This window comes from Haemorhous mexicanus, chromosome 6 (assembly GCF_027477595.1).
Source record: "Haemorhous mexicanus isolate bHaeMex1 chromosome 6, bHaeMex1.pri, whole genome shotgun sequence".
Taxonomy (NCBI): Eukaryota; Metazoa; Chordata; class Aves; order Passeriformes; family Fringillidae; genus Haemorhous; species Haemorhous mexicanus.
The window spans coordinates 16,723,703-16,747,194 of NC_082346.1; the positions used below are offsets into that span (position 1 = coordinate 16,723,703).

General features: G+C 42.2%; 1 protein-coding gene across 7 annotated transcripts in view; it reads right to left on the minus strand.

Moving 5' to 3' along the window:
• The window catches only part of SERGEF (secretion regulating guanine nucleotide exchange factor), a 152,240-nt gene that overhangs the window by 32,578 nt on the left and 96,170 nt on the right, over window positions 1-23,492 (minus strand). Inside the window, exon 11 of one of the 7 annotated variants that reach the window (XM_059848979.1) lies at window positions 8,479-8,576. The exons of the other annotated variants lie outside the window; for them this stretch is intronic. Coding sequence (XP_059704962.1) covers window positions 8,494-8,576 — 83 coding nt within the window. The 3' untranslated portion in view covers window positions 8,479-8,493. Of the gene's footprint in view, window positions 1-8,478; window positions 8,577-23,492 lie in introns of those variants that run through there. 7 annotated transcript variants of the gene reach the window in all.

Below are 23,492 nucleotides of genomic sequence, written 5' to 3' on the forward strand. Positions count from 1 at the left end.
TTGTGAGACTTTAGGTTTCATCTTATTCTGCCAATTTGTTTCCCAGGAACAAGAGATCCTAACAACCTCCAGCTTCATGCTTGGGTTGATCTTGCCAGCAGAGATGATGATGATGTAGCATTTGCATTCTGTAATTCCCTTCAGCAGATAAGTAGATTTCTGTTTTTACAGAAATACACCAATTATTTTAATGCTATGTATACATATACATTTTTTTCTAAGGCTGGTTCTGAAACACTTAAATCTACTCATAAACACAGAATGAAAATTTTCTAGCAGCTACTATTTGAAAGCTGAATTGTCAAGTCCCCTTCTTCCCTTCTCCCTTTCCAGCCTCACAAAGGGAGCGTGGTAGAGCACTTTGTTCATGGAGGCATCACTGAATAGAATTGTTTCAGTAACAAGAAGCTTGTTTCCCAAAAAAAGCAGCCCAGCAACCGAAGTGTCGGCATGGAGACACAAGCAGAGAGAATCTGGAAAAGCCTCTGAGATTGTTCTGCCAAGTTCCACACTTTGATCACTGAGCTCTCAGCTCCCAAGATGACCATGATAGCAAACACTTCAAGCAGTGCCAACCTACTGTGACCTAAAGGTCACATCAGAACAGTACTAACAGTACTGAAACACTAAGAGTATTTCTCTTTTGGTGGTACCAAAAGGGCCCCTGGTGGGAATACCTGACACTGTCTTCCCTATGTCCTCAACACCCTGTCGTTCAGTACATTGAATAACAATAATTAGTGATTGAGAACCCACTTCCTTGTTAACACAGCAAGAAAGCCACTGCACTTCACACTGACACGAGGGCTGGGTTGTCAAGGGGCTCAGGCCAGGTGGAGCCCACCAGAGGAATTGTGTCCTGTTTCTCCAAAGGCAGCCCTTTGCCACAAGGTCTGTCACTGCCTCCAGCACTGGCCTGCCCTCCCCACATGGCTGCGTTGCCCTAAGGTAAATCCAGCCTTGCTCTGGGAACTGCTTTCTGGGCTGCACAAAGCAACACCATCAGAGACTGCCAGACCCAAAGATGAGGCCACCCCAGGTGGGCAGACAACCATGGACACTGCAGGATATGGGGCAGAGCAGCAACACACTCAGACCTCCCTGGCTGGAGAGACAGGCAGAACTAGCTGTGAGCAAGAAGCAGTTTAACAATGTAATATCAGCTCAGAGCAGCAGCAGGAGATGAGCAGCCCTCCTTCACACCGCAGGGGATCAGAGATAATTCAGAAAATGGAGACAGATTCAATTTAATATAGCAAATTAAAGGGAAACCAAGAGAAAAAATTGGGTCAATCTGGTATGCACATGGCATTCTTATTGATGAAACAAGTAGACAACAAGATTTTTACAGAGGTCTCCAGAAATGAGCAGCACCCAGAAGCTCAGCAGATGGCCTTGAAAAAACGGCCTGTTCACTTCAGAGTCCCACTGGGAGCTGAGCCCTTTCAAAATAACTGGAACAGTCCCTAGATATCAAGCAACCACCAGCAAAGGAGGTGAATTTGCTTTCACAGCATTTCCTCTGGTTCATTCCAAGTTTTCCCTACTCATTTGTGTATTTCCAATTAAAATACCATTCTGATTTTCCTAACTGGTTCCCCAGTCAGCAGCAGGGGAGGAAAAGCATAAAAACAAAAGTTCTGAGTGATACAGCCTCAGAAATGCACCCGAATGTGCAGCTCCAGGGCTCTGACACAGCAGGGCTGAACAAGCTGCTCCTTCCCCTGCCATCCCAAGGACGGGGGGGTCCATGGGGCTGGGCATTTGTATTCCCTGCCACCACCTCAGCCTGGCCTTCCTCCTCGCTCCCCCAAGCACAGACATCATCTCATCACTGGGGAGATGACCTGTGAGCAAACTGCATTGCAGCCTGCACTGCCTGGGCACCGAGCCCAAGGTGAGGGAAACAGCACGGAGCAGAGAGACACCAACACCAGACATGTTCAGCTCCTGACATGCCTGGCTGTTGAGACACACACTCTGCTGCTCTAAGGAGTCAGCAGCAGATGCATAATGCTGCTGCAACCTCCAGCAACACCCCTTGTCTCTGCTGCATGTGTAGAGCCAGAGTGCAGGCTCATTTTCACTTCAAAAAAAAAAAAAATGAAGGAAGAGAAACAGATGTATTGGTAGCAAAGTATTTTCCTGTGCCCAGTGCAAATCTGGTATCCCCCACTGACCACAAATACAGAAAAGAAGGTGTCTGGGAGAGAGAGGATAAGTCCTTGCAAACAGTCTAATTTTCCTTTGGAAGTGAAGGGAGCACTCGTTGAGAAAAAAGGCAGAGGAGATAAAAATCAGAGATGGTGAAAGCACATTCATAAAGGGCATGAGGAAAAGGGGGGAGGAAATCAATCACAAGAACAGACAAGATCAAACAGCAGCACACCAGTAACAGCAGTATTTCCTCAGGAAAAAAAGCTGCAGGATGAAGAGGCAGCACAGCACCACGCTGTGAGGAGCGCTGCTCTCCTCACCCACTGCACAGAGAGAGTTGTTCTTTCTCCATAGCAACAAGATACTTAAAAGCCAATCTGGAGACTGAAGACCAGCTCAAAAACAAAACACAACATGTATCAATTTATTATCTCTATTTTAAGCCTCAGCTGGGAAGTACACAGGATAGCATTTGTTTAGCCCGAGGAAGCATCTTCATGGAAAGCTCTCTCCTCCCTTTATACCTCCCTGCCTCAGAAGCAGCCCTCGGTGTGGAGCAAACTGTGGCACTTTACACGGCCCCTGCTCGCTGCTAATGCCAAAGACATCAGGCACAAACACAGCCCGAGGTGCTCCTGACTGAAGCTATCCACTGCTGCCTTCTGCAGGGACTGCAGGCAGGCATCTCCAAACTCTTCTCACAGGACTCTGGGAGTGGGGGGAAAGGAGGAGGAGTTGCAGTCTTTTGCTGCAAAAAACAAACAAACAAAAAACAGTAACAAAAACCCCACCACAACTACAAACCCAATAAACATAATAATAAACAACAAAACTCCCTACCCTGCTGTTTAGCAGTTACCAGCCCAAGTCACTGATTGCAAGGGCTCAGGATGTGCTCGTATCTTGTCCTTGAAGTCTGCCTATACCTGCCTGGAAACAGCTCAGGCACCTGAATGACTCCAACAAAGCCATTATGCTGACTGCACTGGCAGGGCTCTGCTAACATTACAGACCTCACCTCCTCCTCAAAGGCACCGATGGAGCCTGCACAGCACATTCCAGAATGCATCAGGATTACCTAAGGAGCCCATCAAGTTTTAGGTGAATGGACCATGCCAAAAAAGCTGCAGAGCAGCTGGGGTTCCAGCCCTGGCCTGGCTTTAGCTCAGCTGCTGGGGTGAGCTTCCCCCAGTCCCTTCCTGCAGAGAAGGGGCACACAGCAGCAGAGTTACCCAGCACGAGCACAGCTGAGCACCAGACAGAGCAGCACTGCCTGTGCTCAGCCAGGAGTGCCCCAAGAGCAGCTGGGCACACAGGGGTAGGGCAAACAAGGCCACTCTGGGCAGCCACTGTCCCCAGGGCACAATGGCACTGCAGGGGACAGGGCAGTGCAGAGAGGTGAGCTGTTTGCACAGCACCTGAGCAGGGAGGCTTTTCCCCAGTGGAAAAACAAGAACATGCTGAGGGTTTGGAAATGCAAGCTAAGAGTCTTAACTGGCACTGAATGCTGGAGATCTGGTGGGAATTGGGCATGAGGTGGCAAAGAGAGCAAATGCAGAAAGCTGTTGATTATGTTGAAAATATGGTCCAGGGTGCCATTTTTGTTTCTTCTAATGTTTCCTTCACTGCAAAATTTTACTGTTTGAAAGACAATAGAACATTCAGGAGGAAAGAAAAGCCTGGTTTAAGATTATCCAAAGATGTACTTCCAGTGTCTGCCATGAAAGCCATCATTTGAATTTCATATTAGTATTAAAGATAGTTCTAGTTTAGATTCACCCATGAGTCATAAGTTAAAAAAAAACAAAAAAAAAAGCACTGTACTCAGCAACTTTGCCTTGGCTCAGCACTATTATCTTACAGACTTCATCTGTACATCTGCTAAATCAAGAACTCCAGAAAAAAAATCCCATCCACATACACTAAACATCCATCTGTCTAACCATTGCTCCGACAGCTAATGCATATTTTGGATCTAAAATACAGAAACTTCCAGTTGGCCAATTCTTAACCACTATATTTATTATGGTCTTGATTTTTCATTTCCTCATGCAACATCTTATTCAAGAATAAAATATTAATATTCAAGCCACTAAGTCAATTTACTGTTACTTTTGAACAAAAATTACTTTGTTTTACTATAAAATATTTCTAAAAGAGCTGCATGGGAAGGATAAGAGTAATATTCATCTGCATAGATTATGAAGTAGAAGGAAAAGCATGAATCAGCTTGTCCTCATAAAAACACATTTGCTAACCAAAGTCTGTTTCCTACACAATTAGTTACAAGTGCAGAAATATTTCTTTTAATAAGTTGTTTCAAAGGTTGCCAGGAGCAAATCTCTGTGGAATGCATACAAAGTTGTTCTGGTTTTTCCTGTGTAGGTTACCTCACTGAACTTAAAATGGAGGTACACAAAGAGCTTTTTAGGAGCTTGGGGAGCAACACAGCTAAAATATATGAAATATATGGTACTTTTTCTTTTTTTATTTTTTTTCCCACAACCAGAGTGGAAAATAATTTATGAGTCTATAGCTCAGAGCTTACAGCAGCTCCAGAAAAGCACTGCTTCCCATGCAGTCAAGCCTTCCCCCAGCTATGGCTTCAGCCTCAGCCAGCCCCACTTCTCTCCCACCAGCAAGCCAGGCTGGGGGTGGCACTGTGACCAGACATGGCATCTCAAAGCTGATGTCACTTCTGCATGAAATTCCAGTGCAGAACAAAAAAATCACAAGGCACAGGCTGTAAATCACAAGGGCTTAGTTGTTCCATCTTAGGAAATTAATTATCCTGATGATGTTATCTTAATTAAATGGTAGCTAATCTAAATTTATATTTAAGCCTGAAATGTGAATATATTTTAAAAACTCTTGATGATAGCAAATCTGAAGAGACAGAGGAAGGAAAGGAAAAATACCAGAGAAAGTAGGGCTTGTTGAATTGGGCAAGCAACCATATTTCTAAATACTGGCAATTACAGCTCAGATGTTTCCTCCTTTAGGGTTGCCTAGGTGAATCACATTTCTAAGGGGAAAACGTGAGGGTCCTCAAGCATAAGCTGAAAGCAGATAGACAAAATATAAAATTGGCAGTCCAGGAAAAAAACCCCAATATCTGAAGTCAGAGGTTAGCAGAGAATCTTGGAAGAGTCCTGCTGTGTGAATGGTTATTTACACTTTTCTAGCTCACTGAAAACAGTGGTGGTCTTGTAAAAATTTTACAGCCATCTAGCAAGGTGCCATGCATAAAAGCCAGCAGCTGCTTGAGAGAGATTGTGGGCAATGATAACCTTTACAAAGAAGGAAAAAAAAAAAAAAGGCTAGACATGTAAGAAATTGTTCCTTTTTCTTCAAGGACAAGGGAAATTAAATATGGCCAGCAGAGGAAAGGTGAAAACCAGGAATTATAGCTGTAACTGACCAGAGAGGAAACTACTAAAGGCTGATACCAACATCTCAGCATCTGAACAGTGAGACACTGGATGTCCTAATCCTTCAATCCATACCTCTCCATCACCATTCCCATTTGTTTCCTACTCAAATCCCCTCACATTGAGAAATCTTTTGTCCTTTATAGCTAAAAGCAATTACCCCCAAATATTACCATAAGAAAAGTTAAAACACAACCATCTTTTCCTTCTCCAGGCTGATTTCTTCCCAAACACGTACATTTTGCAACCAACAGGCTCAACTTTCTCTGGACTCTTACAGGCAGATGGGCTGTTCACAGTCTCCTTTCCTTCTGAGCAGAGCTGAAAGACCCCACACCCTCACACACCTATCAGTAATCTGCACTGAGTTGTACAAGGTCACATCCTGCACCACTCTAAATTGAATTCCAGCCTTCCAATCAGAGAAGCAAATGCACCTATAACCTTTGCAAGCAATTAAATGTACTGCCCTTGCTAACTCTGGTGATTTCTCCAATACTTGAATCTCAAGAATTTAGTAATTACATCTGCTGGCCTTTGTTCTGCCATGAGGTTGAGACAGCGAGTTTCACTCTGAATGTGTGTCAGAATCAGTTATCAAAAAACAGTCCCTTTTAAAGAGAGATGCAATAAAAACAATTGTGCTCCTGCTTTTCCCTTTTGGCAGAGCAGAAAAACCTTTACAAAACTAAGATCTGGCTTTGTGACCTTCACACTCGTTGATCCTTTTGTCAATCTTGTTTGCAAGCTTCCTTATTCCCATTTTAGACAGGTCTGAGTTTGCCTTTGGATATGAAGGAATTTAAGGAAAGTATTTACTTACACCCAAGGATGATATCCAAGTGGAAAATTTGATCCTTGAATCTAGACAAAAAATAGTTTTACAATACTCTGGAACATCTTAGCAACACACAGCAGGATAACACAGCCCACAGACAGGACAAGGTAACAAGGGACTTGGTATAAACTGTTTTAAATCTGAGCTAGGAAAAGCTGGACTTTACACTGAAGTACCCAAAGTGCACTTAACTTTTATACAAGTACTGGGACTGAAGTTGGCAACTAAGGGCTTGCAAAACCAAGCATCATTCCAAAAGGAAAACCAGAAAAGGAGGTTCCAAAATCAAGTTATCTCTTTATGGGCCATGTAAGATATTCCCTCCGTGTTAAATTACATTGGTCCATGAAGCTAACTGGAACAGTAAAGAAGAAAAGCTGTTATCCTCCAGGTGCATCATACCAGTAAGCAAGTTTGCACTGGGAGTGCAAAACACACAATTTATAAAACAGAAGAACAAATCTCTTTATCCTCACTAGTCTCTTTGAAAACAAAAACACCAGAACTAAACACAGGAAAGGGAATTAAGAATACAGGATGCTACAAATGCTTAATAAGTTCATCTCTATGAGGAAGTGTGATGGAGAGACATGATTGGGTTCACCCACATGTGTGCATGAAAGGCAGTACACACACAAATGCCTGATTTGAGCTCGGGATTATATGCAGCCAGAGTTGAATGAGCATTTAAAAGAGTAATAAGTTACTCCTGGTGAGACTCAATAAAAGATTACAGCTTTAGGACTGACCCCTCTTGCCCTCTGAAATCAAGTATCTTCATTGCCTATAACTCTTATAACCAAAACCTGAGAGATTCACAGATCTGTTAGTCACTTCTGGGAAAAATGACCTGATGAAAGAATAAAGAAAGCCAAATGCAGCTTGTAAACAAGGAGGTCCTTGCAATGTTAGTGTTATTATATTTTGTTTTCTTGTTATTCTCATCCAGTCCAAGACATTATCTCCATTTAAAGACACCTATTTGATTTTGGGGATATAGCAACATGCAGTCATCTAATTACTTGAGATCTGTAAAAATCTCTCCTCTAGAAACTTGTACTGGGTTCTTGGACAATTAACTTGTTGGATGAACACAACTGAAACTGTACAAGAAAGTGCAGTACAAGAGAGAAAGGCCAAGTCCCAATCAAATGGTGATGATCAATATGCTGTGGCTACAAATCTCCCAAGAGGGAGGTGTGTGGAAGAGTAGGAAATGCTGCTAAGTCTCAGACACAGCTAAAATATTTAGGTTCACTTAAAGAAAATCAGTGGCAAGACTGAGCACAATTACAGAGCAGACACTCATTGCTGATGCCCTGCAAGCAATAATTTGGGATATTTCATGATTACCATTGTGTGCTGTCTCTCAGATTTGAGCTTTCATCAATTCAAGGCCAGGCTGCTTATTCCAGCTGACTTGGAGGCAATCCTCATCTCCCCCTCCTTTCCCTTCCATTCACTTGCAGGACAGAGTGAAAGGCAACACTGAGTTCAATCTTCATCATTTTTGTTGACAGGGTTCTTCATGAAAATTGGATGGAACTCAGAGCATAGGCATTTGAAGGTGTGCTGCAGCTCCAGTTTACAAGTTAAAAGCACGGGAGAGGACAACGCTGCAACTGTTACACATTGAAACACAATAATGAATGCCTAAAGTCCAAAATGAGCATAGAGTGCATGGGCTCCCACCCCAGGGACACACCATTGTTTGGCCTACCTAAAGTTCACTAATAAATTTCTTACAGATTTCAAGCCTGTCTGTTGAGATGCAGAAAAGCCCACAAGTGGTCACCACAAGGAGACAGCTTAACAGTGTAATCTCATTTTTCATGGTGTATTTTGTTCCTGTGACCCTACAATTTAAACAACTAAGGTCATTTTTTAACAAAAAACTAAGGTCATTTTAGGTAACAGTCTGGGCTCCTCCTTGTTCTTCCTCTCTTTGGTCTTCTTACCACTCTGCCTAAATTCCCATGATGAAGCAAGCTCTGCCTTGAGCTTTGGGAACACAAGATCAGAGCTGTCACCCTTCTGGACTCACCACTGAGCACCACTGGCTGCAATTCAGCCCTCCTGGAGCAGGCAGCATGTGGCTTGCTGTGTTCCTACTGCCCATGAAGAGTGAGATCCCTGTATCTGCAGTTTTCCTGGAGAGAAACACATTAACAACAGCACTAAACTATCAAAACACACAGATCTGCCCAGGAACTTCAATAAAGGAAAAGAAAAGGGAGCAGAAATAGGAATCTTTTCAAAAACATTGAATTTACAGCATGGAGCAGGGATTTTGCAGATTTTTTTTCTTTTGTTTTAAAATAAAGTTTTACAACTTATTTTGGAGTGTAAGAAGACAGATCGTAGCAGAAATGCCAATTAACAAAAAGCAACAACAAAACCATGATAAATCTGACTTACCTCCCACAATACAAAGCAAACTGTCATTAAGTTACCCCTCTATGCACAAGAATTGAAGTCAAGCCCAGTCTCTCTCCTTTTTTCACATAGGATTAGGTGGTAAGTTATCCAGAAACAATCCAAAAGAGCTCCAAAACTACTCCTAATATGGCAGATATTTTTGAAGGCTCCATTCTGTCACTGATTTTGGCAGTTGCAAAGATAGTCTGTCCCATTTTTCCACATAATTTTTCCTTACTGTACTCTGGCTTTCAGGGGGTGCAACTCTCCTAACATCATAACAAACCTTGGAAGGTCAGGCATTATGCCAAGGCCTACATCTTTACCATTTCTACAGATTTCCCAGTATGATGATATTAAGAAAAGAAGCCTCATAAGCACTCCAAAATTACAGACAGCTTCCAACTGAATAAACATTAAAAAAAGAACTGACATCAGAAGTTACTCAACAGGAGGGAACTGTAAGTAGTGACATCCTGCAGTTGAAGTGAAGAGGAGGAAGTAGCTGAACTTCTGCTATCCTTGGTGCTGACTCACCACATTCTGGCTGCAGGATGTGACATCCCTAAAGATGCTCAAGTTTCTAGAGATGTCCCTAATGCAGTCAAGTGTCTCACTGCACAAATACATTGCCTAGAACTGAGAGAAAAATCTGAATTCTCAAGTCCTTAAGACTGTGGCTGACATCCTGCAGGGTGTCAAGACTGCTATTTGGAGAAGAGTGGAAAATAACAGACATTAAACAGGGCTTTTTGTTGTTAAGGGCCAATTCTGGTTGTATCAAGACTGAGCTACAGCATATGATGACTTTGTCCAACTTCCTCATCTTCTGTCTTCCTTGGACTGAAAGCCATGTTGTCTTGCTGATATCCTCCTCCTTCACCCCAAAGCAGCAATCAAACACTTCTCAGCAAACCAACAGCCAGAGGCCTGGGTAACAGGAGGGGACAGGAGGGACATGTGCCCCTTGATGCTGTGTTCCAGCTTTGCTCCAGGCCAGGGGCATTATGGAGTGACAGGGACCTTGTGTTGCAAGGAAGAGCTCAGCTCAGGTTTTATAGAGACAATACAGTCAGGAACAGCAGAGTATTCACTTATCATGAAGGCAAATGAATATTAAGGAAAAAAAAAACCCCAACCCCATATCCTAGGTCTCACAAATTTGAGCTTTCTTTATGTGTGTGTACACATCTGTGTTGGTAAGTTATATGCACACGCAGAGATATATTCACAAACAGGCTAAATATGTTCCCCTAAAGAAGATTTGACATTTCCAGCCTTAATCCTGTCACCCAGAACAGACCAATTTGCATGATCTTCAATGCCAGCTGCTGGGTTCATCTGCTGAAACTAACTTTACACAATACATTTATTTGCTGGGAGGACAATACTGTTTTGACTCAAACTTACCCTGATTAGCCCTATGCCAGTGAGAATCATTGCTGTGTTTGTTCAAATCAGTATGCATCCTAAATTATGGAGAGAAGGTCACTTTACAGACCCTGGAGCAGGAGGAAGCTCTGACAAAAATAGGATGGCACTGTCACAGTGTTTATCAGCCAGGTTCAGTGTCATCCTTAATGTCTCTGCTATATTTTGCTATCTAAGTACATGACTACCGAGGTAAAGCTTACTTAATCCACCTGGAAAAAAAGTATAAATACTATTAATCATCACATGACTTTAGAAACAAAGTAATACAAATCTCACCTTTTACACTACAGAATTTATTCTTGTTCAAAATAAACTACCCACAGACATGATATATACAGCAATAATCATATTTCAGTAGGATTTATCTCTCTATACTCAGTCTCCACAGAATGACTGACAGAAGTATGAGATATTGTTCCCATTTTGGACAGCAGGTGTAAATTAGGAGTTTGACATTACAGATACGTATCAGTATTGAAAAGGCAGAGAAAATACAAACTATGGAAGAGATCAATAATTACAGCTTGCTGGTACTGAATGGGACCAAGCCAGCTAGCAGGAAAAATGCTTCCTACCCAGGCTCCTGCTCATCACATCCATGTGTTTACAGGAGGGTAAGAGTTCACTCATTCACCTTCTTTCCTCATTTGTATTACATAGCCAGAGATAATTCTCACAGAAAACACATGAGGTAACATTGGGAGTGCCAGAGCCCACAGGCAAGAACAGATGTGTCAAAATATCACTGTAGACTTTTCTGCCATAAAGCCAACTTGGGGATTCACCCACCCCATCTGCTATACAATTACAGGAAGAGGGGTCAGCATTGAGCCAAAACTGAGGGGGAGAGATGGGATGACCAAAGTCCTCACTCTGTAGTCTTTAACAGCTCTGCAGTTGCTACTTGCAGACACAAAACCTGAAGGTGAGGGTTAAGAAAGAAAAGGAAGAACATGAGGATTTCCCTACACACCCTTTTTTTCCTCACTTTAAGGAGAATACTTGAGAATGAAATGAATTCCTAACAGCTATATCCAGCCCCACTGCCCTTATGGACCCAGGGCCCCTCCAGAGACTGCTGCCCTCTGGCTGGAAGGGCCAGCGAGGCCACTGAGGTTCTGCTGAGCTGCCTTCCAGGAGATGCACCATTCCCTGCAACAGCACCCTTGGCTGCAGACAGTGGTGGCATTATATGCTTCCTGAAATGCTTCTTCTCCACGCAGCTAAAAGAATTAAGATCCTTGAAGAGAGGAATGTTTGCAGACCATACTGTTTGCAAGCTGTCCAGGAAATGAGCCCTTCCTATAAAAAAACTGTGCTGAAACTACAAGCCAAGACGTCCAGGATCTCTCCCTAAGTCCTCTGATTTCTTACCAACATTACCTATCCTTACCTCCCACTGAGCTGCATTCCCAGAACTCCCATTCTACAAATGCAGTCACAAGGGTGCTTGAATGCTGACATCTGAAACACCTGAAATGTTTCAGAAACAAGCATCTGTCTCATTCTTCACCATCTAATTAAAGAAGAGGGTTTCTAGTTCCAAACCACTGTTTGGAAAATCATAACACAGAACATGGCCTGTATTGCAGTAAGAGGAAATCTTTTGGTGTTCAAGTAATGAGCACAAAACCTAAGGTATTGCAGCCTCAGTGAATTTTCCTGCAGTTGGTAAAACCATGGTATGAAAAATACCGACATAAAAAGGGAGGGCTGAGCCTCCCTAACATTTTCATGTATTTAATTTTGGATGATAAGAACATCCCTAGGAAAAGCTCATTCAGTAATGAAATCTGAAATGAAAAATGACCACCTAGAAGTAAAAGTAGTCATACACAATTAATGAATTCATTCAGCCAGCCAATAAATCAAACAGCAAACCAGACTCTCTTAATCATGCAGAGAAACATTTTTCAGTGCTTCCTATACTGTACTTTGCTCAAGGCCTACATTACCAATTGGTTGTTTCTTTAATTCTTAACCATTTACAATATAATGTTATTTCAAACTTAAGTGTCATCCAAGAACACTGTGTCAGAACATATTATTCTTTCCAGGTTTCTAATCCTCAAACAAATTAATATCAGAAAATTTACTTTATAGGTTGAAAAAGCTTGTGAGTATTCAGCAAGTTATTAGTGCATAGATAGCTATAACTTTCCAAAAAGGGCCCTAGCTCTTCCCTTTTTGGGTAAAACTTCATACAAACAGATATCAGACATGCAGAAAGTTATCACTGCCTGAAGCTTTTACACTCTCTTTCCATCAGGGACTCAAGGGGTTTGCCCTTGGGATACAGACAAAAATAACTTCTTAAAGTTTTGTCAAAGACATTTTGAAATGTTCACTTACTATTCAATTTTCTGTGCAACAATGGACTAAATTAAACAGAATCTCTGGAAAAGCTCAAAGCAAGTGACTATTGAGAAAAGAAAGAGCAGCTTCACTGAAGCCTGAAAAATTGAGTCAAACTTATTTGCCTTTGAGTTGCACATGTCTTTTTTCCCCCAAGCTCATCTACTGAATCCCAATAGTTTTCTCATCTCCCTCCAGTTTTCCCCCAAAATTTAGGAACAACCAGATCATGCTTCTATTGAACTTTGCAAATGCATACTTCAATGCAGGAGCTACACGTGCTCTTCACAGAAACCCATCACCAAATTGACACAAAGGAGGCAAAAGCCAAGACTGTTTTCCTACTAAGACTGGATTCTCTGCAAGCTCCAAATGATCACACTCAAAACTTTTGAAATCTAAGGGGCCACTGAAGGACAAAGCTGCCTGGCAGTCCCTGGTGTTCCCACTTCTACCACACGCCTTCATGCTGAAATCATCTTTATTGGTTTGCTTTTCTCCCTTTGGACTCAACTTCGAGACACCTGTGACCTAAACTGGCACCAGCTGAGCACAAAGGACTGTGCTGATTCTCCAGGCTTTTTCCAACAGCAGGGTCTAGCTTGTGCCAACTTCTACTGCCAGCTCGGTACTGACAGTTCACACAAATTCCCCTCTTCCAGATTTCCACTTGCTCAAGGAGGGCAATCAAGACAGCCCCAACAAGGTGACTCATCAGCCAAACCCTGCCTCCAATTACAATTATTGCAGCTATGATTCCTCAGTGAGCTTATTAATCGAAATCTCTGCACAGTAGAGACCTTTAATTTTACAGAAATCCTTTCAGGTCACCTCCAAACCTGGCAAAGAAACCAATTTTCCCCCTCCCAAATTGTTCTAACCATAGCCAAGACCTGCCCTGTGTGCAACAAAATGCACCTGTACTCTCAGTTGTAACTGATGCACATTTCTCAGCCAAATTGTCAAAGGGGATTTCCACCTGCACACACAGATTGCTGTGACCAGGTCTATAGCCCAAACTCACCCTACATTGATCAGAACTGCATGACAGCCCCTACAAATCCAAGCAGAAACATGAATCCTAATTCAAACTTCTCCTGGGAGAATGGTGAACAGCAGCTTGGAGAACTGTGCCTCTGCTTGGCCCTGCAGATCAGCAGAGCAACAGGCAGGAGAGTAGGAAGAGTCCACTAAAGGACACAACACTACTTTTGCACAAGAAGAAAAAAAAAAAAAAAAAAAAAGCCCTAACATCCTCAATTCATCTGGCCCTGTACCAGAACAGTGGGAATTAAAGTGATGAAATACAATGAAACAGAGCTGGGGGAGGAGGCAAGGACAGAAACCTCCAACAATAATTTTATTAAGCACTATGTCAAGCAAGTCAGAAAGCTTGCTGCACCATTACAGCCTACCCTGTATATTCTGAATTTCTTAGCTTAGACACAGCAAAAAACAAGTTCTAAGGGTCCTTTCAGGACACTAGACTATGCTGGGAGGACACAGTCTGCTGCCCTTTGCAGCTCACCTGTTCCTTACACAGGCTGCCTCCTTCAGGCAATACACCCAGCAGTGACAGGCAACACCAGAAACACTTCTTTGCAGGCATTGCTTTGCCCTGAGAAGAGTCAGAGCCTAAAGGAAGAACAGAGCTGCATTTTGTACCTTCCAGCCAGCATATTAATTTTGCAGGTCCTGTCACGCTACTAACAATGCTCAGAATCCATTGCTCATGCCACCCTGTGGGGCTGTGCTTCCTCTCTCTTCTGACAATCCATCCCCTGTGCCCATGCCATAGTGGGAAGGGATAGGTCATGGGCATCCCAGTACACACAGACAGCCCCTACACAAAAGAGCTGAAAAAGCAGCAAATATGGGAGAGATATGGGGACAAATTTATCTGTGACTTGACATAAAACTCATTCCTGGAATTCCTGCTGAACTACTACTGGGTAACACGGGCAGATTGCTGTGCCTCAGTTTTCTTCTCTGCTCAAATGTGTGTGCATGCATATAAAACAAGGCTGCTCAAAGCGTGAACTGGCTTTGGACATACCTGGTGTGAAAATGCTGTGTTTTCCACCTCTGGATTACAATCATATTCTCCAAGTAAACTTTGGAGCTTCTTGTTCTGGGAAGTCTTTTGAGCTGAAAGAGACCTAGGATTTTCAGAGTGATGACAAATGTCTTTTTTCACTCCTAGGTTTTGGTTGGGAGTATATCCAGAATACAGAAGGCAAGGATTTTCCTTTTGAGCAGCACATAGTTAGATCAAACCCCATGGCTCCTCTTGCAGCTCTCTAGGATAAGGCCAGTCCAGAAATTACCCACAAGATCCTTACTTTGGAACGATGAGATTAAAAGCTTAGAGATGATGAATATATATCCTTTCCCCTGATGGAAATCATGTACCATCATCTTCATTTTTGAAATGAAAAAGGGGAGGGACACATGATGGAGGAAATATACCTCATGTCAGCTAAAACACCAGTGACAGCAGCAGGATGCACTTCTCCCATACCTGAGCCTACTGGTTATCCAAGTGCTGACTGGATAATCTGAACAGACACAGCCATTGTCACAGAGTCACTGGTGACCTTCCCACCAGACCTTCCACTGTCACACTGTCTGCAGCTCATGTCTCCCTGCCAGGCTCATGCCCCCACAACAAGCACAAAATAAATGCTGGAGCATTGATTGCATTTATTAAGGCACTGTAAAACACTGCACACAAACAGACCTGTGATACCCACACCAAACATGATTTTACAGGAGACAAAGAGAGCCATCTTCCCAGCTCAGCGTTTTGGCACAAAGTGCTTTTTCATTCAGTCATGCTGAGAAAACATGAGGAAATACAGAAAAGCAAGAGTTTTCAAAAATCAATTAAAATAAATTAGTTTGTAATGGAGAGAAAAAGTCACCCTCTAAATATTAAACCATCATTAAATGCTAGGAGCAAAAGGATGATCCCAGTTACCCTCTGAGTGCAACTTTTCCACTTATGGTATTTCAGGAACAGAGCACAGCACACCAGATATGGGACAGGCCAGTAATCTACGGGGTGGGCGAATATGGGGAGGGTGGACTGCAGTGTCCCAAACTCCTAGGAAGAAAAACTGTGAGCATTTGTGGCTTTCTCTCCTTGCATGCCTAATAAATGAGCTCCTGGCTCAGTGTGCTCTGCTCACCTGAGCTGACCCACAAATGTGCAGTGAACTGCCATGGAATTCCAGCTCCCATGATGAGCAGGGCAGACAGGAACACCAAATGATTCAGTTTATATTCGATGAGATTATCAAGCTATCTTTTGCAAAAACAGGTTAACAAGGAGAAAAACCCAAAAAATACTGGCACTTTCTTTTCTTTAGAAAGGAAAGTGCAGGGCAGTGCATTCATAGTAAAAAATGCCCCTTAGAAGCACATTATACCACACTGATGATGGAATATGAACAAAAGCCCCCTCAAGTTTCTTAGTGTTGCTGAAAATAACTCCACTGTATTGATCCCACTGGAAGCCTTCCTGTATTTTTCCCATGGCTCTTTCTTGGTTATCTGAGGTGTGCAGTCCTTATTTGCAATATAGAAACAGACCTTTGATGCAGAAAAATACAGAAGTTAGAAATTCAAATTACTTACCAGTTTATTAAGATTTTTTTAATATTAGAGAATGATTCATAACTAACTTGCAACCTTAAAAAAAATGAAAAGGGTCAAGGAGAGTTTGAGTTTACAATTTTTAAGCCAGTGATCAATGTTGAGCTAACTTTCCTTATAAATATCATATCAAAGTGATATTATTCAAGGACTTTTAAGCACTTTAAAAACTCTGCTAGATGATATTTCATCATGGTCTTAACTGGACCATGAAAATTTAGCACATTTTGCTAGAAGGGGTATAAAATAAGGGAAAGTTTAAGGACATTTCTCCCCCATGCCATACAGACATATCTGTACTTGACAGAGCACTGCAGGGCAGGAATGGGCAAACAAGCACCAGCACAGGCACGTAATTCACACAACATTAAGCAGCCCTGGGGGAAGAGATCTTCTTAGTTCCAAAGCAGGAGAACTGGGCTTCCCAGTGCATCTCACCAGAGCTCATTAGGGCTCATTAACTCCTGGAGAGAGCTCCAGCAACAGCCTGAGCATCCTGCACTGTACTTCTCACACAGGGTGACACACTGATACTGATGCAGCTACAGCCAGGACTGGAGATCACTTGCTTCCTGCTAAGCATTCCTTTTCCAGGGTAAAAATAAAAAAGCTTTAGGGCTCAAGTTGCTTTTTTCTGCTGTTTATATGGCATGAAGACACACTGGTCCATGACTAGAGCTTCTGGGGACTTTGCCACAGTGGTAATGTGTTGTCTTAGACAGCATGAGCTCTAAAGTCATTATCGTGCAAGGATTTCATATTGCCAGAGCTTCATACCTGCTCCATGTTTCTTGCAGGCAGCTCCTCTAAGCACTGACTGTTCCTGCTCCCTGCAGCAGCCATCTGACTCCAGATCCCACCAATCCACTCTTTTATATCACTTGTTCTTATTGGCTACAGGTGTGGCCTGTTAAGATCAAGCCTGCTTCTAATCTTTAGTAATTGGTCCAGCTGCAACTCACTGGGGGATAAGATTACCTTCTATTCCACCTTCATTTACCCATACTGTATTCCCCTACAGTAATTAATAGCAGGATTATAAAGGCACAAACTGGCAACAGGCGTTTTCCAAGTTTGCTCTGAAACAGAATTTCAAGGAGGCCACAGAAGTGTGGAAATGCAAAAGTCAAGTAGCATAATACTAAAAAGAGACTTAGAGTGCTCTGTGTCATAAGAATGGGCTGAACAAATCCTTTGCAAGCTTCCTGCGAGAGCCCAGAGAATCAAAGGAACAGGATAAAGCCATGTTTCATCTTTGCCATCCTGAGAGGAAGAAGCTAACACTCATCTGCATAAATTACTGAGAAAGCAAACTGGAAACAGAAGCAAGCTAAAAAAACACACAAGAACAGCCAGTAGAGTGGAAGGGAAAAAGACTGCAAGAACAACTTGTCACATGGACAACACTGCAAAATGAGAACTCCAGCAGTGCTGAGACCAGCTTTGAGCAATGGCTTCAAAACACCCTGCTCCCTAGATGGCTTTGCCTTCCATGAATCCCTGTGTAGTTACTTATATTATTTCTTCACTAAAATAAAACTTAGCACTTTCCTATGATTGCTTCACAATAATAAAAAACTCCTAACACTGATCACGTGACAGCAGAGACTCCATCACTGAGCTTCAACAATGGAGAACAAAAACATGCCCCACAAGTGGAAGGGAAGACTGTTCATTTATCAGGCTGCACTACCACATCCCCTGACCTATTTTATTACTAAAAATAGCCCCTCTTAGGTCACTGCTGCAAATTGAATTCTGCTGCTTCATTGCCCACTGCAATCTCACAGAACTGCATGCTGCCTACACACAAAACACTAAGTAGGTTAACTTATTCACTGCCAGGGAGGCAGCCAGTCTTATCATAGGGATAAAAAGACACAGTTTTGTTTATATGAGTGAAATGTGTCTTGCATTGTAGCTGAAAGTCCAAATCCAGTATTTTATATTGCATCATGAATGTAAATGCCTGGCTCCCAATTTGCCTGCACTCACAATATGCTTTTCAATATTATTCTTGCAAGATATGTTTTCAAAGGATTTCATGTTGCAAGTGATACAACAGCAGCCCTAGTGACCTCTCTATTGACAGAACAGCCAAGTCTTTCTTGTTTAGCCCCCTCACTAGGATAAGTCTGGGAAAGCCAGAGGCAAGAGGGAATCACTCAAAATGTTCCAAGTTAAAAAGACAGCACCTTCTTTCAAAAGATCAAAAGCGTTTGCAACTCCTTACCCAAAGCATCTCGTGATTATCACAGCATGAAGAGAGCTGGCAAATTTAGACCTAACAGCCACAGACTACTTAAAAGAGAGAGGAAGAGGAAGGCATGAACTTTACAGAGCAAGAATTTATTAGAGGATCCAAAACAGGAGACTGAGATAGGTATTATCGACCATTTCATGCTTGATAGTGAACAAACACAGAATATGCTATGTCCTTGCTGTTTTATTTGAGCTAGACAGACTAAGACTAGCATATTTCCCTGGGCTAATACTGCATCTTCATTTCATTACTTCAATACCTTCCCAATATTAAACAAACACACCCCAAAACCAAGCAAAGATCAAAGACAACTGACTTCATGTCAGCCTTCTGCCTCGCTGCAAATTCTGCTGGGAATTTTTTAGCATGCAGCAGATGCACACAGGGCTGAACCATTCAAATGATTCACAGGCCCATTAACCTAACTTTATTGTTATTTAGTTATGAAACCAAGTTCCTCACTTCTTGCTATTCTAAGAATAAAATCTGCCAAATCTGGGTTTTTTTGACAGAGGGAAAATCCAATGTCTGCAGGGGACAAAACAGCCGCAGCTCTGCCTGAGTTTCAGCTGGTGTCATTTACAGGGATGCTGGAGGCACAGTAGGTCACAAGTTGTGTGAGAAGTCCATGGCCTTACCAGCTGAGAGAGATGAGCTCAAATACATCACCACAAGGGGAACCACAGAGTCTCTTATCAAGGATATATGAATTGTGCTGACAGAAGGAGGAGGGAACTGGCCCTGCCAGCCAAGCTGCAGATAGTTTCCCATTCACTGAAAAAACATGAAATACAGAACAGCCTTGGTCGGCATTTCTGACCATCCCGAGCTCAAGGCTTGCCACATCTTGCTAGGGATTGACTATGGATTTAAAACAAAACAAAACAACAAACCACCAAGCAGAAATTCTTAATTCTAGCCAGTAGGTCATGGTAAAGCTGGTCTGTTGACACATATTTTTCATGCATATGTTTGAAAGATTTATCAACTGTAGATTTCAAAGGTATATTACCCACTTCAATGGTATTAAGTCACAGGGCACAAATGACACACTGGAGATGCCTGGCATATCTGGACAGTTGTTTTTAAAAGAACATGATTTTTCTGAAAGGCCTGTTAGTCACCTGAATGCAAGAGATGGGTATTAAATTCCTTACAAAATGATGACAAGGAGCCCTTTTTACAGGATTAAGCATGTTCCACAGTTTTAGACTGCGTAACTAATGAGTCCTCTCAACAGGATGTCCTTTTAGACCTTAGTTTCTCCAAGATGCTACAGCATGAACTGCCTTTTCATTTCTTAGATCAAAAAAGTGTTATGTTGGAGCACTTTAAGTGCAATGACTGCACTTCAAAGACACATTACTTCATTCTCTTTTTTAACTCTCCCAGCAATGCTTCTGCTTAATAAAACCTCCCTCTATTAGAAACCCTATTCATATGTGCATATCTATATCTATTCTCAGAGAGATACGATCAAAAAGTCCAAGGTCATATGAGAGACTATTAAATAGGTCAGGTAAACAACAGGAATGGCAGCTAAGTTCAGATCAGCAAGATAATTAACAACAGTACTCAAGCAAAGATGCTCAACACAAGTGAAAATAAATTACTTGCACCACTTTTTCATGATCCTCTCACATGAAACCAAAAGATCATAAATATTTAACCACCTAATTAACACGAAGGCCAAATGTGGAGGTATCTGAACCGTCTTTATTATTTTTTAATAGTTAATATCATATTTTACAAGTCAAAATTTAGTCCAAGTTTGCAAACCAAGAAAAGAAAAAAACAACTATATTTATGAAGCTTTAAAGTTGTCCAAGACCTAGATAAACTGTTCTTTATGGATCACTAGAAAATCTATGCAGCTTTCAAATTGCCTGGATCCACTAACATAGATTTCAAAGTTCAGGGAAAACACACGTGGCATCACTGCTACTGAATTTTTGGCAAAAGAGTAGGCAACATGTAATGCATTTTGGGCCAAATGCCAAAGACAAAATGAAACTAAACTAACTGTTTCAAAACACATTTCAGTCCCAAAGCAGAGAATTTACCATTTAAAACTTCAACCGGTTCATCATTTAGGCTCAATTCTTCACATCACTATCTTCTGACTGTGGGGAGCTGCAAAATAAAGTCTTTCAGCATCTAGGAAAATTGAGGACTGTTACCAACAGCCCACACCGCTCAGAGGCACTGACTAAATGCACTGCCATATCTTAACTTCTATCACTGTAAATAAATTACAGAAATATTGGCACAAAGACAAAGGAGGCACTTTGAGGCCTGAACAAGGGAAGGTGAAGTGACAAGTCAATAAATGATGCTTACACTCCCACAGCTCTGCTTCCATGCCTGGCCACTTTTGCAAGTGGTGGCACAAAAGTTCATGTGCCTGAATGCCAGGCACAGGTCACTGCAGCACCTGTGTGTTCTGCAGCTTCATCTTCAACTCAGAGGTCTGACACCAGTTTGGGAACAGGGGTCTGTTGAAGTTCTGGATTATAAGAATTTTAGACTTTCTGTCCTGACAGACTCTGACCCCCAGAAGAGCACTACATTTGACCTAAGGCCATGGAGAAGGCATCCAAAATTGGTTGATAGCACTGGGATTATGGGTGTGTAGTTGACTAGAAATGTGCAATATCACAGGGTGGAAAACTTAGAGTTTAAGGTTTTAGAATACAGTAATACATAGAAAGCTAAGATGGAAGTTTTAGGGCAGTGGCTGGTCCTTTTTCTTCATGGGTTTGGGTTTTATTATGTAATTGGACACAAAGGTCCACATTGTGGACTTTGAGGGATTAGTTATTGGGTTAAAAGCGAAAATAATTTAGGTGTCATTTCTTGATTGCATCGTTTAGCCTCAAAAGACCTTGTAGGGAGAGTCAGTTAGCCATTTTGTACCTTGTTAGCAGAACACTGCACTGAGACTGTAGAACTCACTGCCTGTGAGACTGTAACACACATAAGAAAAAAGAAACATTTGGGTCTGAATGTGAAATATCATCTCAAGTGCTTTCAACCCTGATCTCGACAGAGAAGAAAAGAAGCCAAGAACTGGCAGGGGTCAAGGCTGGGAAGAGCACAAGTTGCTCCTCATGGCCAAAAAGTCACATTACCTCCTTTTCCAGGAAGGAAAAATCCTGGAGGCTGAGGACCCGCTGTAACTCACACTGCTCAGAGTACACGGGAGAATGCATGAGGTTTTCAGCTCATATTCACACTTGGTGCAAAAAAAAGGATCAGCTGCCACCTCACGCTCCATTTTGAACATCTGCAGACAAATGCTAAATCAGCAGGATACCTCCCTTCTGCTGCCAGTGCTTTGCCTCATGCTCTCTCCTGTCTCTTTTTCCAGAAGTGCTACTCCAGTGAAGAGACCCCTTGGAAACCCCTACGTTTCCTGACACCTCTGAGAGCATTTGGAAAGTGGACGTGTGATACAGAGGCCAAGCCTTCAGCTGCAAATCTGCCTCATCCTCCAGCAGCTGCAAAATTAAAAATAGCTGCAATAGGCAAACCATAACTAAAGATGAGAACGTTTGTTCCTTTATTTCAGCTGATAATGGTGTCACTGTTGACATGTTTGGGCTCAGAAAGGAGCACTAATAAGGAAATGGACAAAACGATAAAGGCAGAATAAGGAACATTCTAAAATAGAAATGGGAAAATTACCCTCCTTTTAAATATACATTGATATTTTGACTAGCCACGACAAAATTATATGCTTATTTGGCTCTTTAGGATGAATTTCTTTCTAACTACAAGCAGAGCAATCACTTAAAACAGTATTCTCAGCTCTTAAAATTGATTCTTACCCTGACCAAATGAGACAAGTTTATCAGGTATCAATCAGGATTTTATGTGCTATCATTGCCTCCTCACGACTTGAGAAAAACATGGTCAATAAGGAATGGAACCTTATTATTGCAGAATTTACTTTCCAGCTTTTGGCCACTTCCTGACAAACTCCAGCACTTACAGGATACTTTAGGTTCACAGAAAAGGAGCCTCCTGCAAGAATGAGAAATTACATTTCATCTAGTACAGCAGCAGTGTTAGCTGTGTGTGTGTATATTACCTATACCGTGTGTATTTTTGCTTGTATTATCTATAAAACCACTAAAGTGGATTAATTTTGTGAGCCAAATGAGGGGTGGGGGGTGTGCACAAAGATTGCTGTGGAATCCACTCGCTTCATTCACACAACAGCAGTAGTGCTACACAACTAAATGTTGCAAGGGAGCTATTTGGGGAAAGAGTGGTTTTTTTCATTAGGTGAATCCCTGTGCTTTAGTCACATATTTGTCAGATTTCCTCTATCACTAATTAGCCATGTAGTCAAACCCTGGGTAACCCAAGGTCAGTCCTGCCCCTTGGGGCTTCAAGCCAGGTTTCTTAAAAACTCAGTATGGTAAAGAGCCATCAGCAGCACTGAAATCTCCAAATCATTTCTGAGCTACAGCTCCCACCACTGTGCCACAGGGAACAGCTACCTCTGAAAGGGCCAGGTTCACCGAAAGGCTACCTGACATCCAGGAGCAGGAAAACTGCCAACTTACAATTATCTGCATCCAACCATGAAAGGCATCTCTGGAGACCTTTGGATAAACATCTAAAATATGCAAAATCAGGTGCTGCTAAGCAGAAAAGCATCAGGCACAGTTTAAGTTGATCTACACGCTCACAGATGCATTGAATGATGTAAAGAGGCAAAGAGGCACTGCACCATGGCAGTGGCCATTGACAATGTGCCCTTTTAAATGGGATCCCTGTCTGGTCTTTGGGCAAAGAGCCCAACCACAGATACAGCTGTGGACTGTGGAGGGGAAATTCTCCCACTAGGCTGTGATGGCAGCCTCAGGGCTGTGCCCTCTGTGCACAGAGCAAACCCAGTGCAAGGTCTGCACTCAGGCTCAAATTTAAA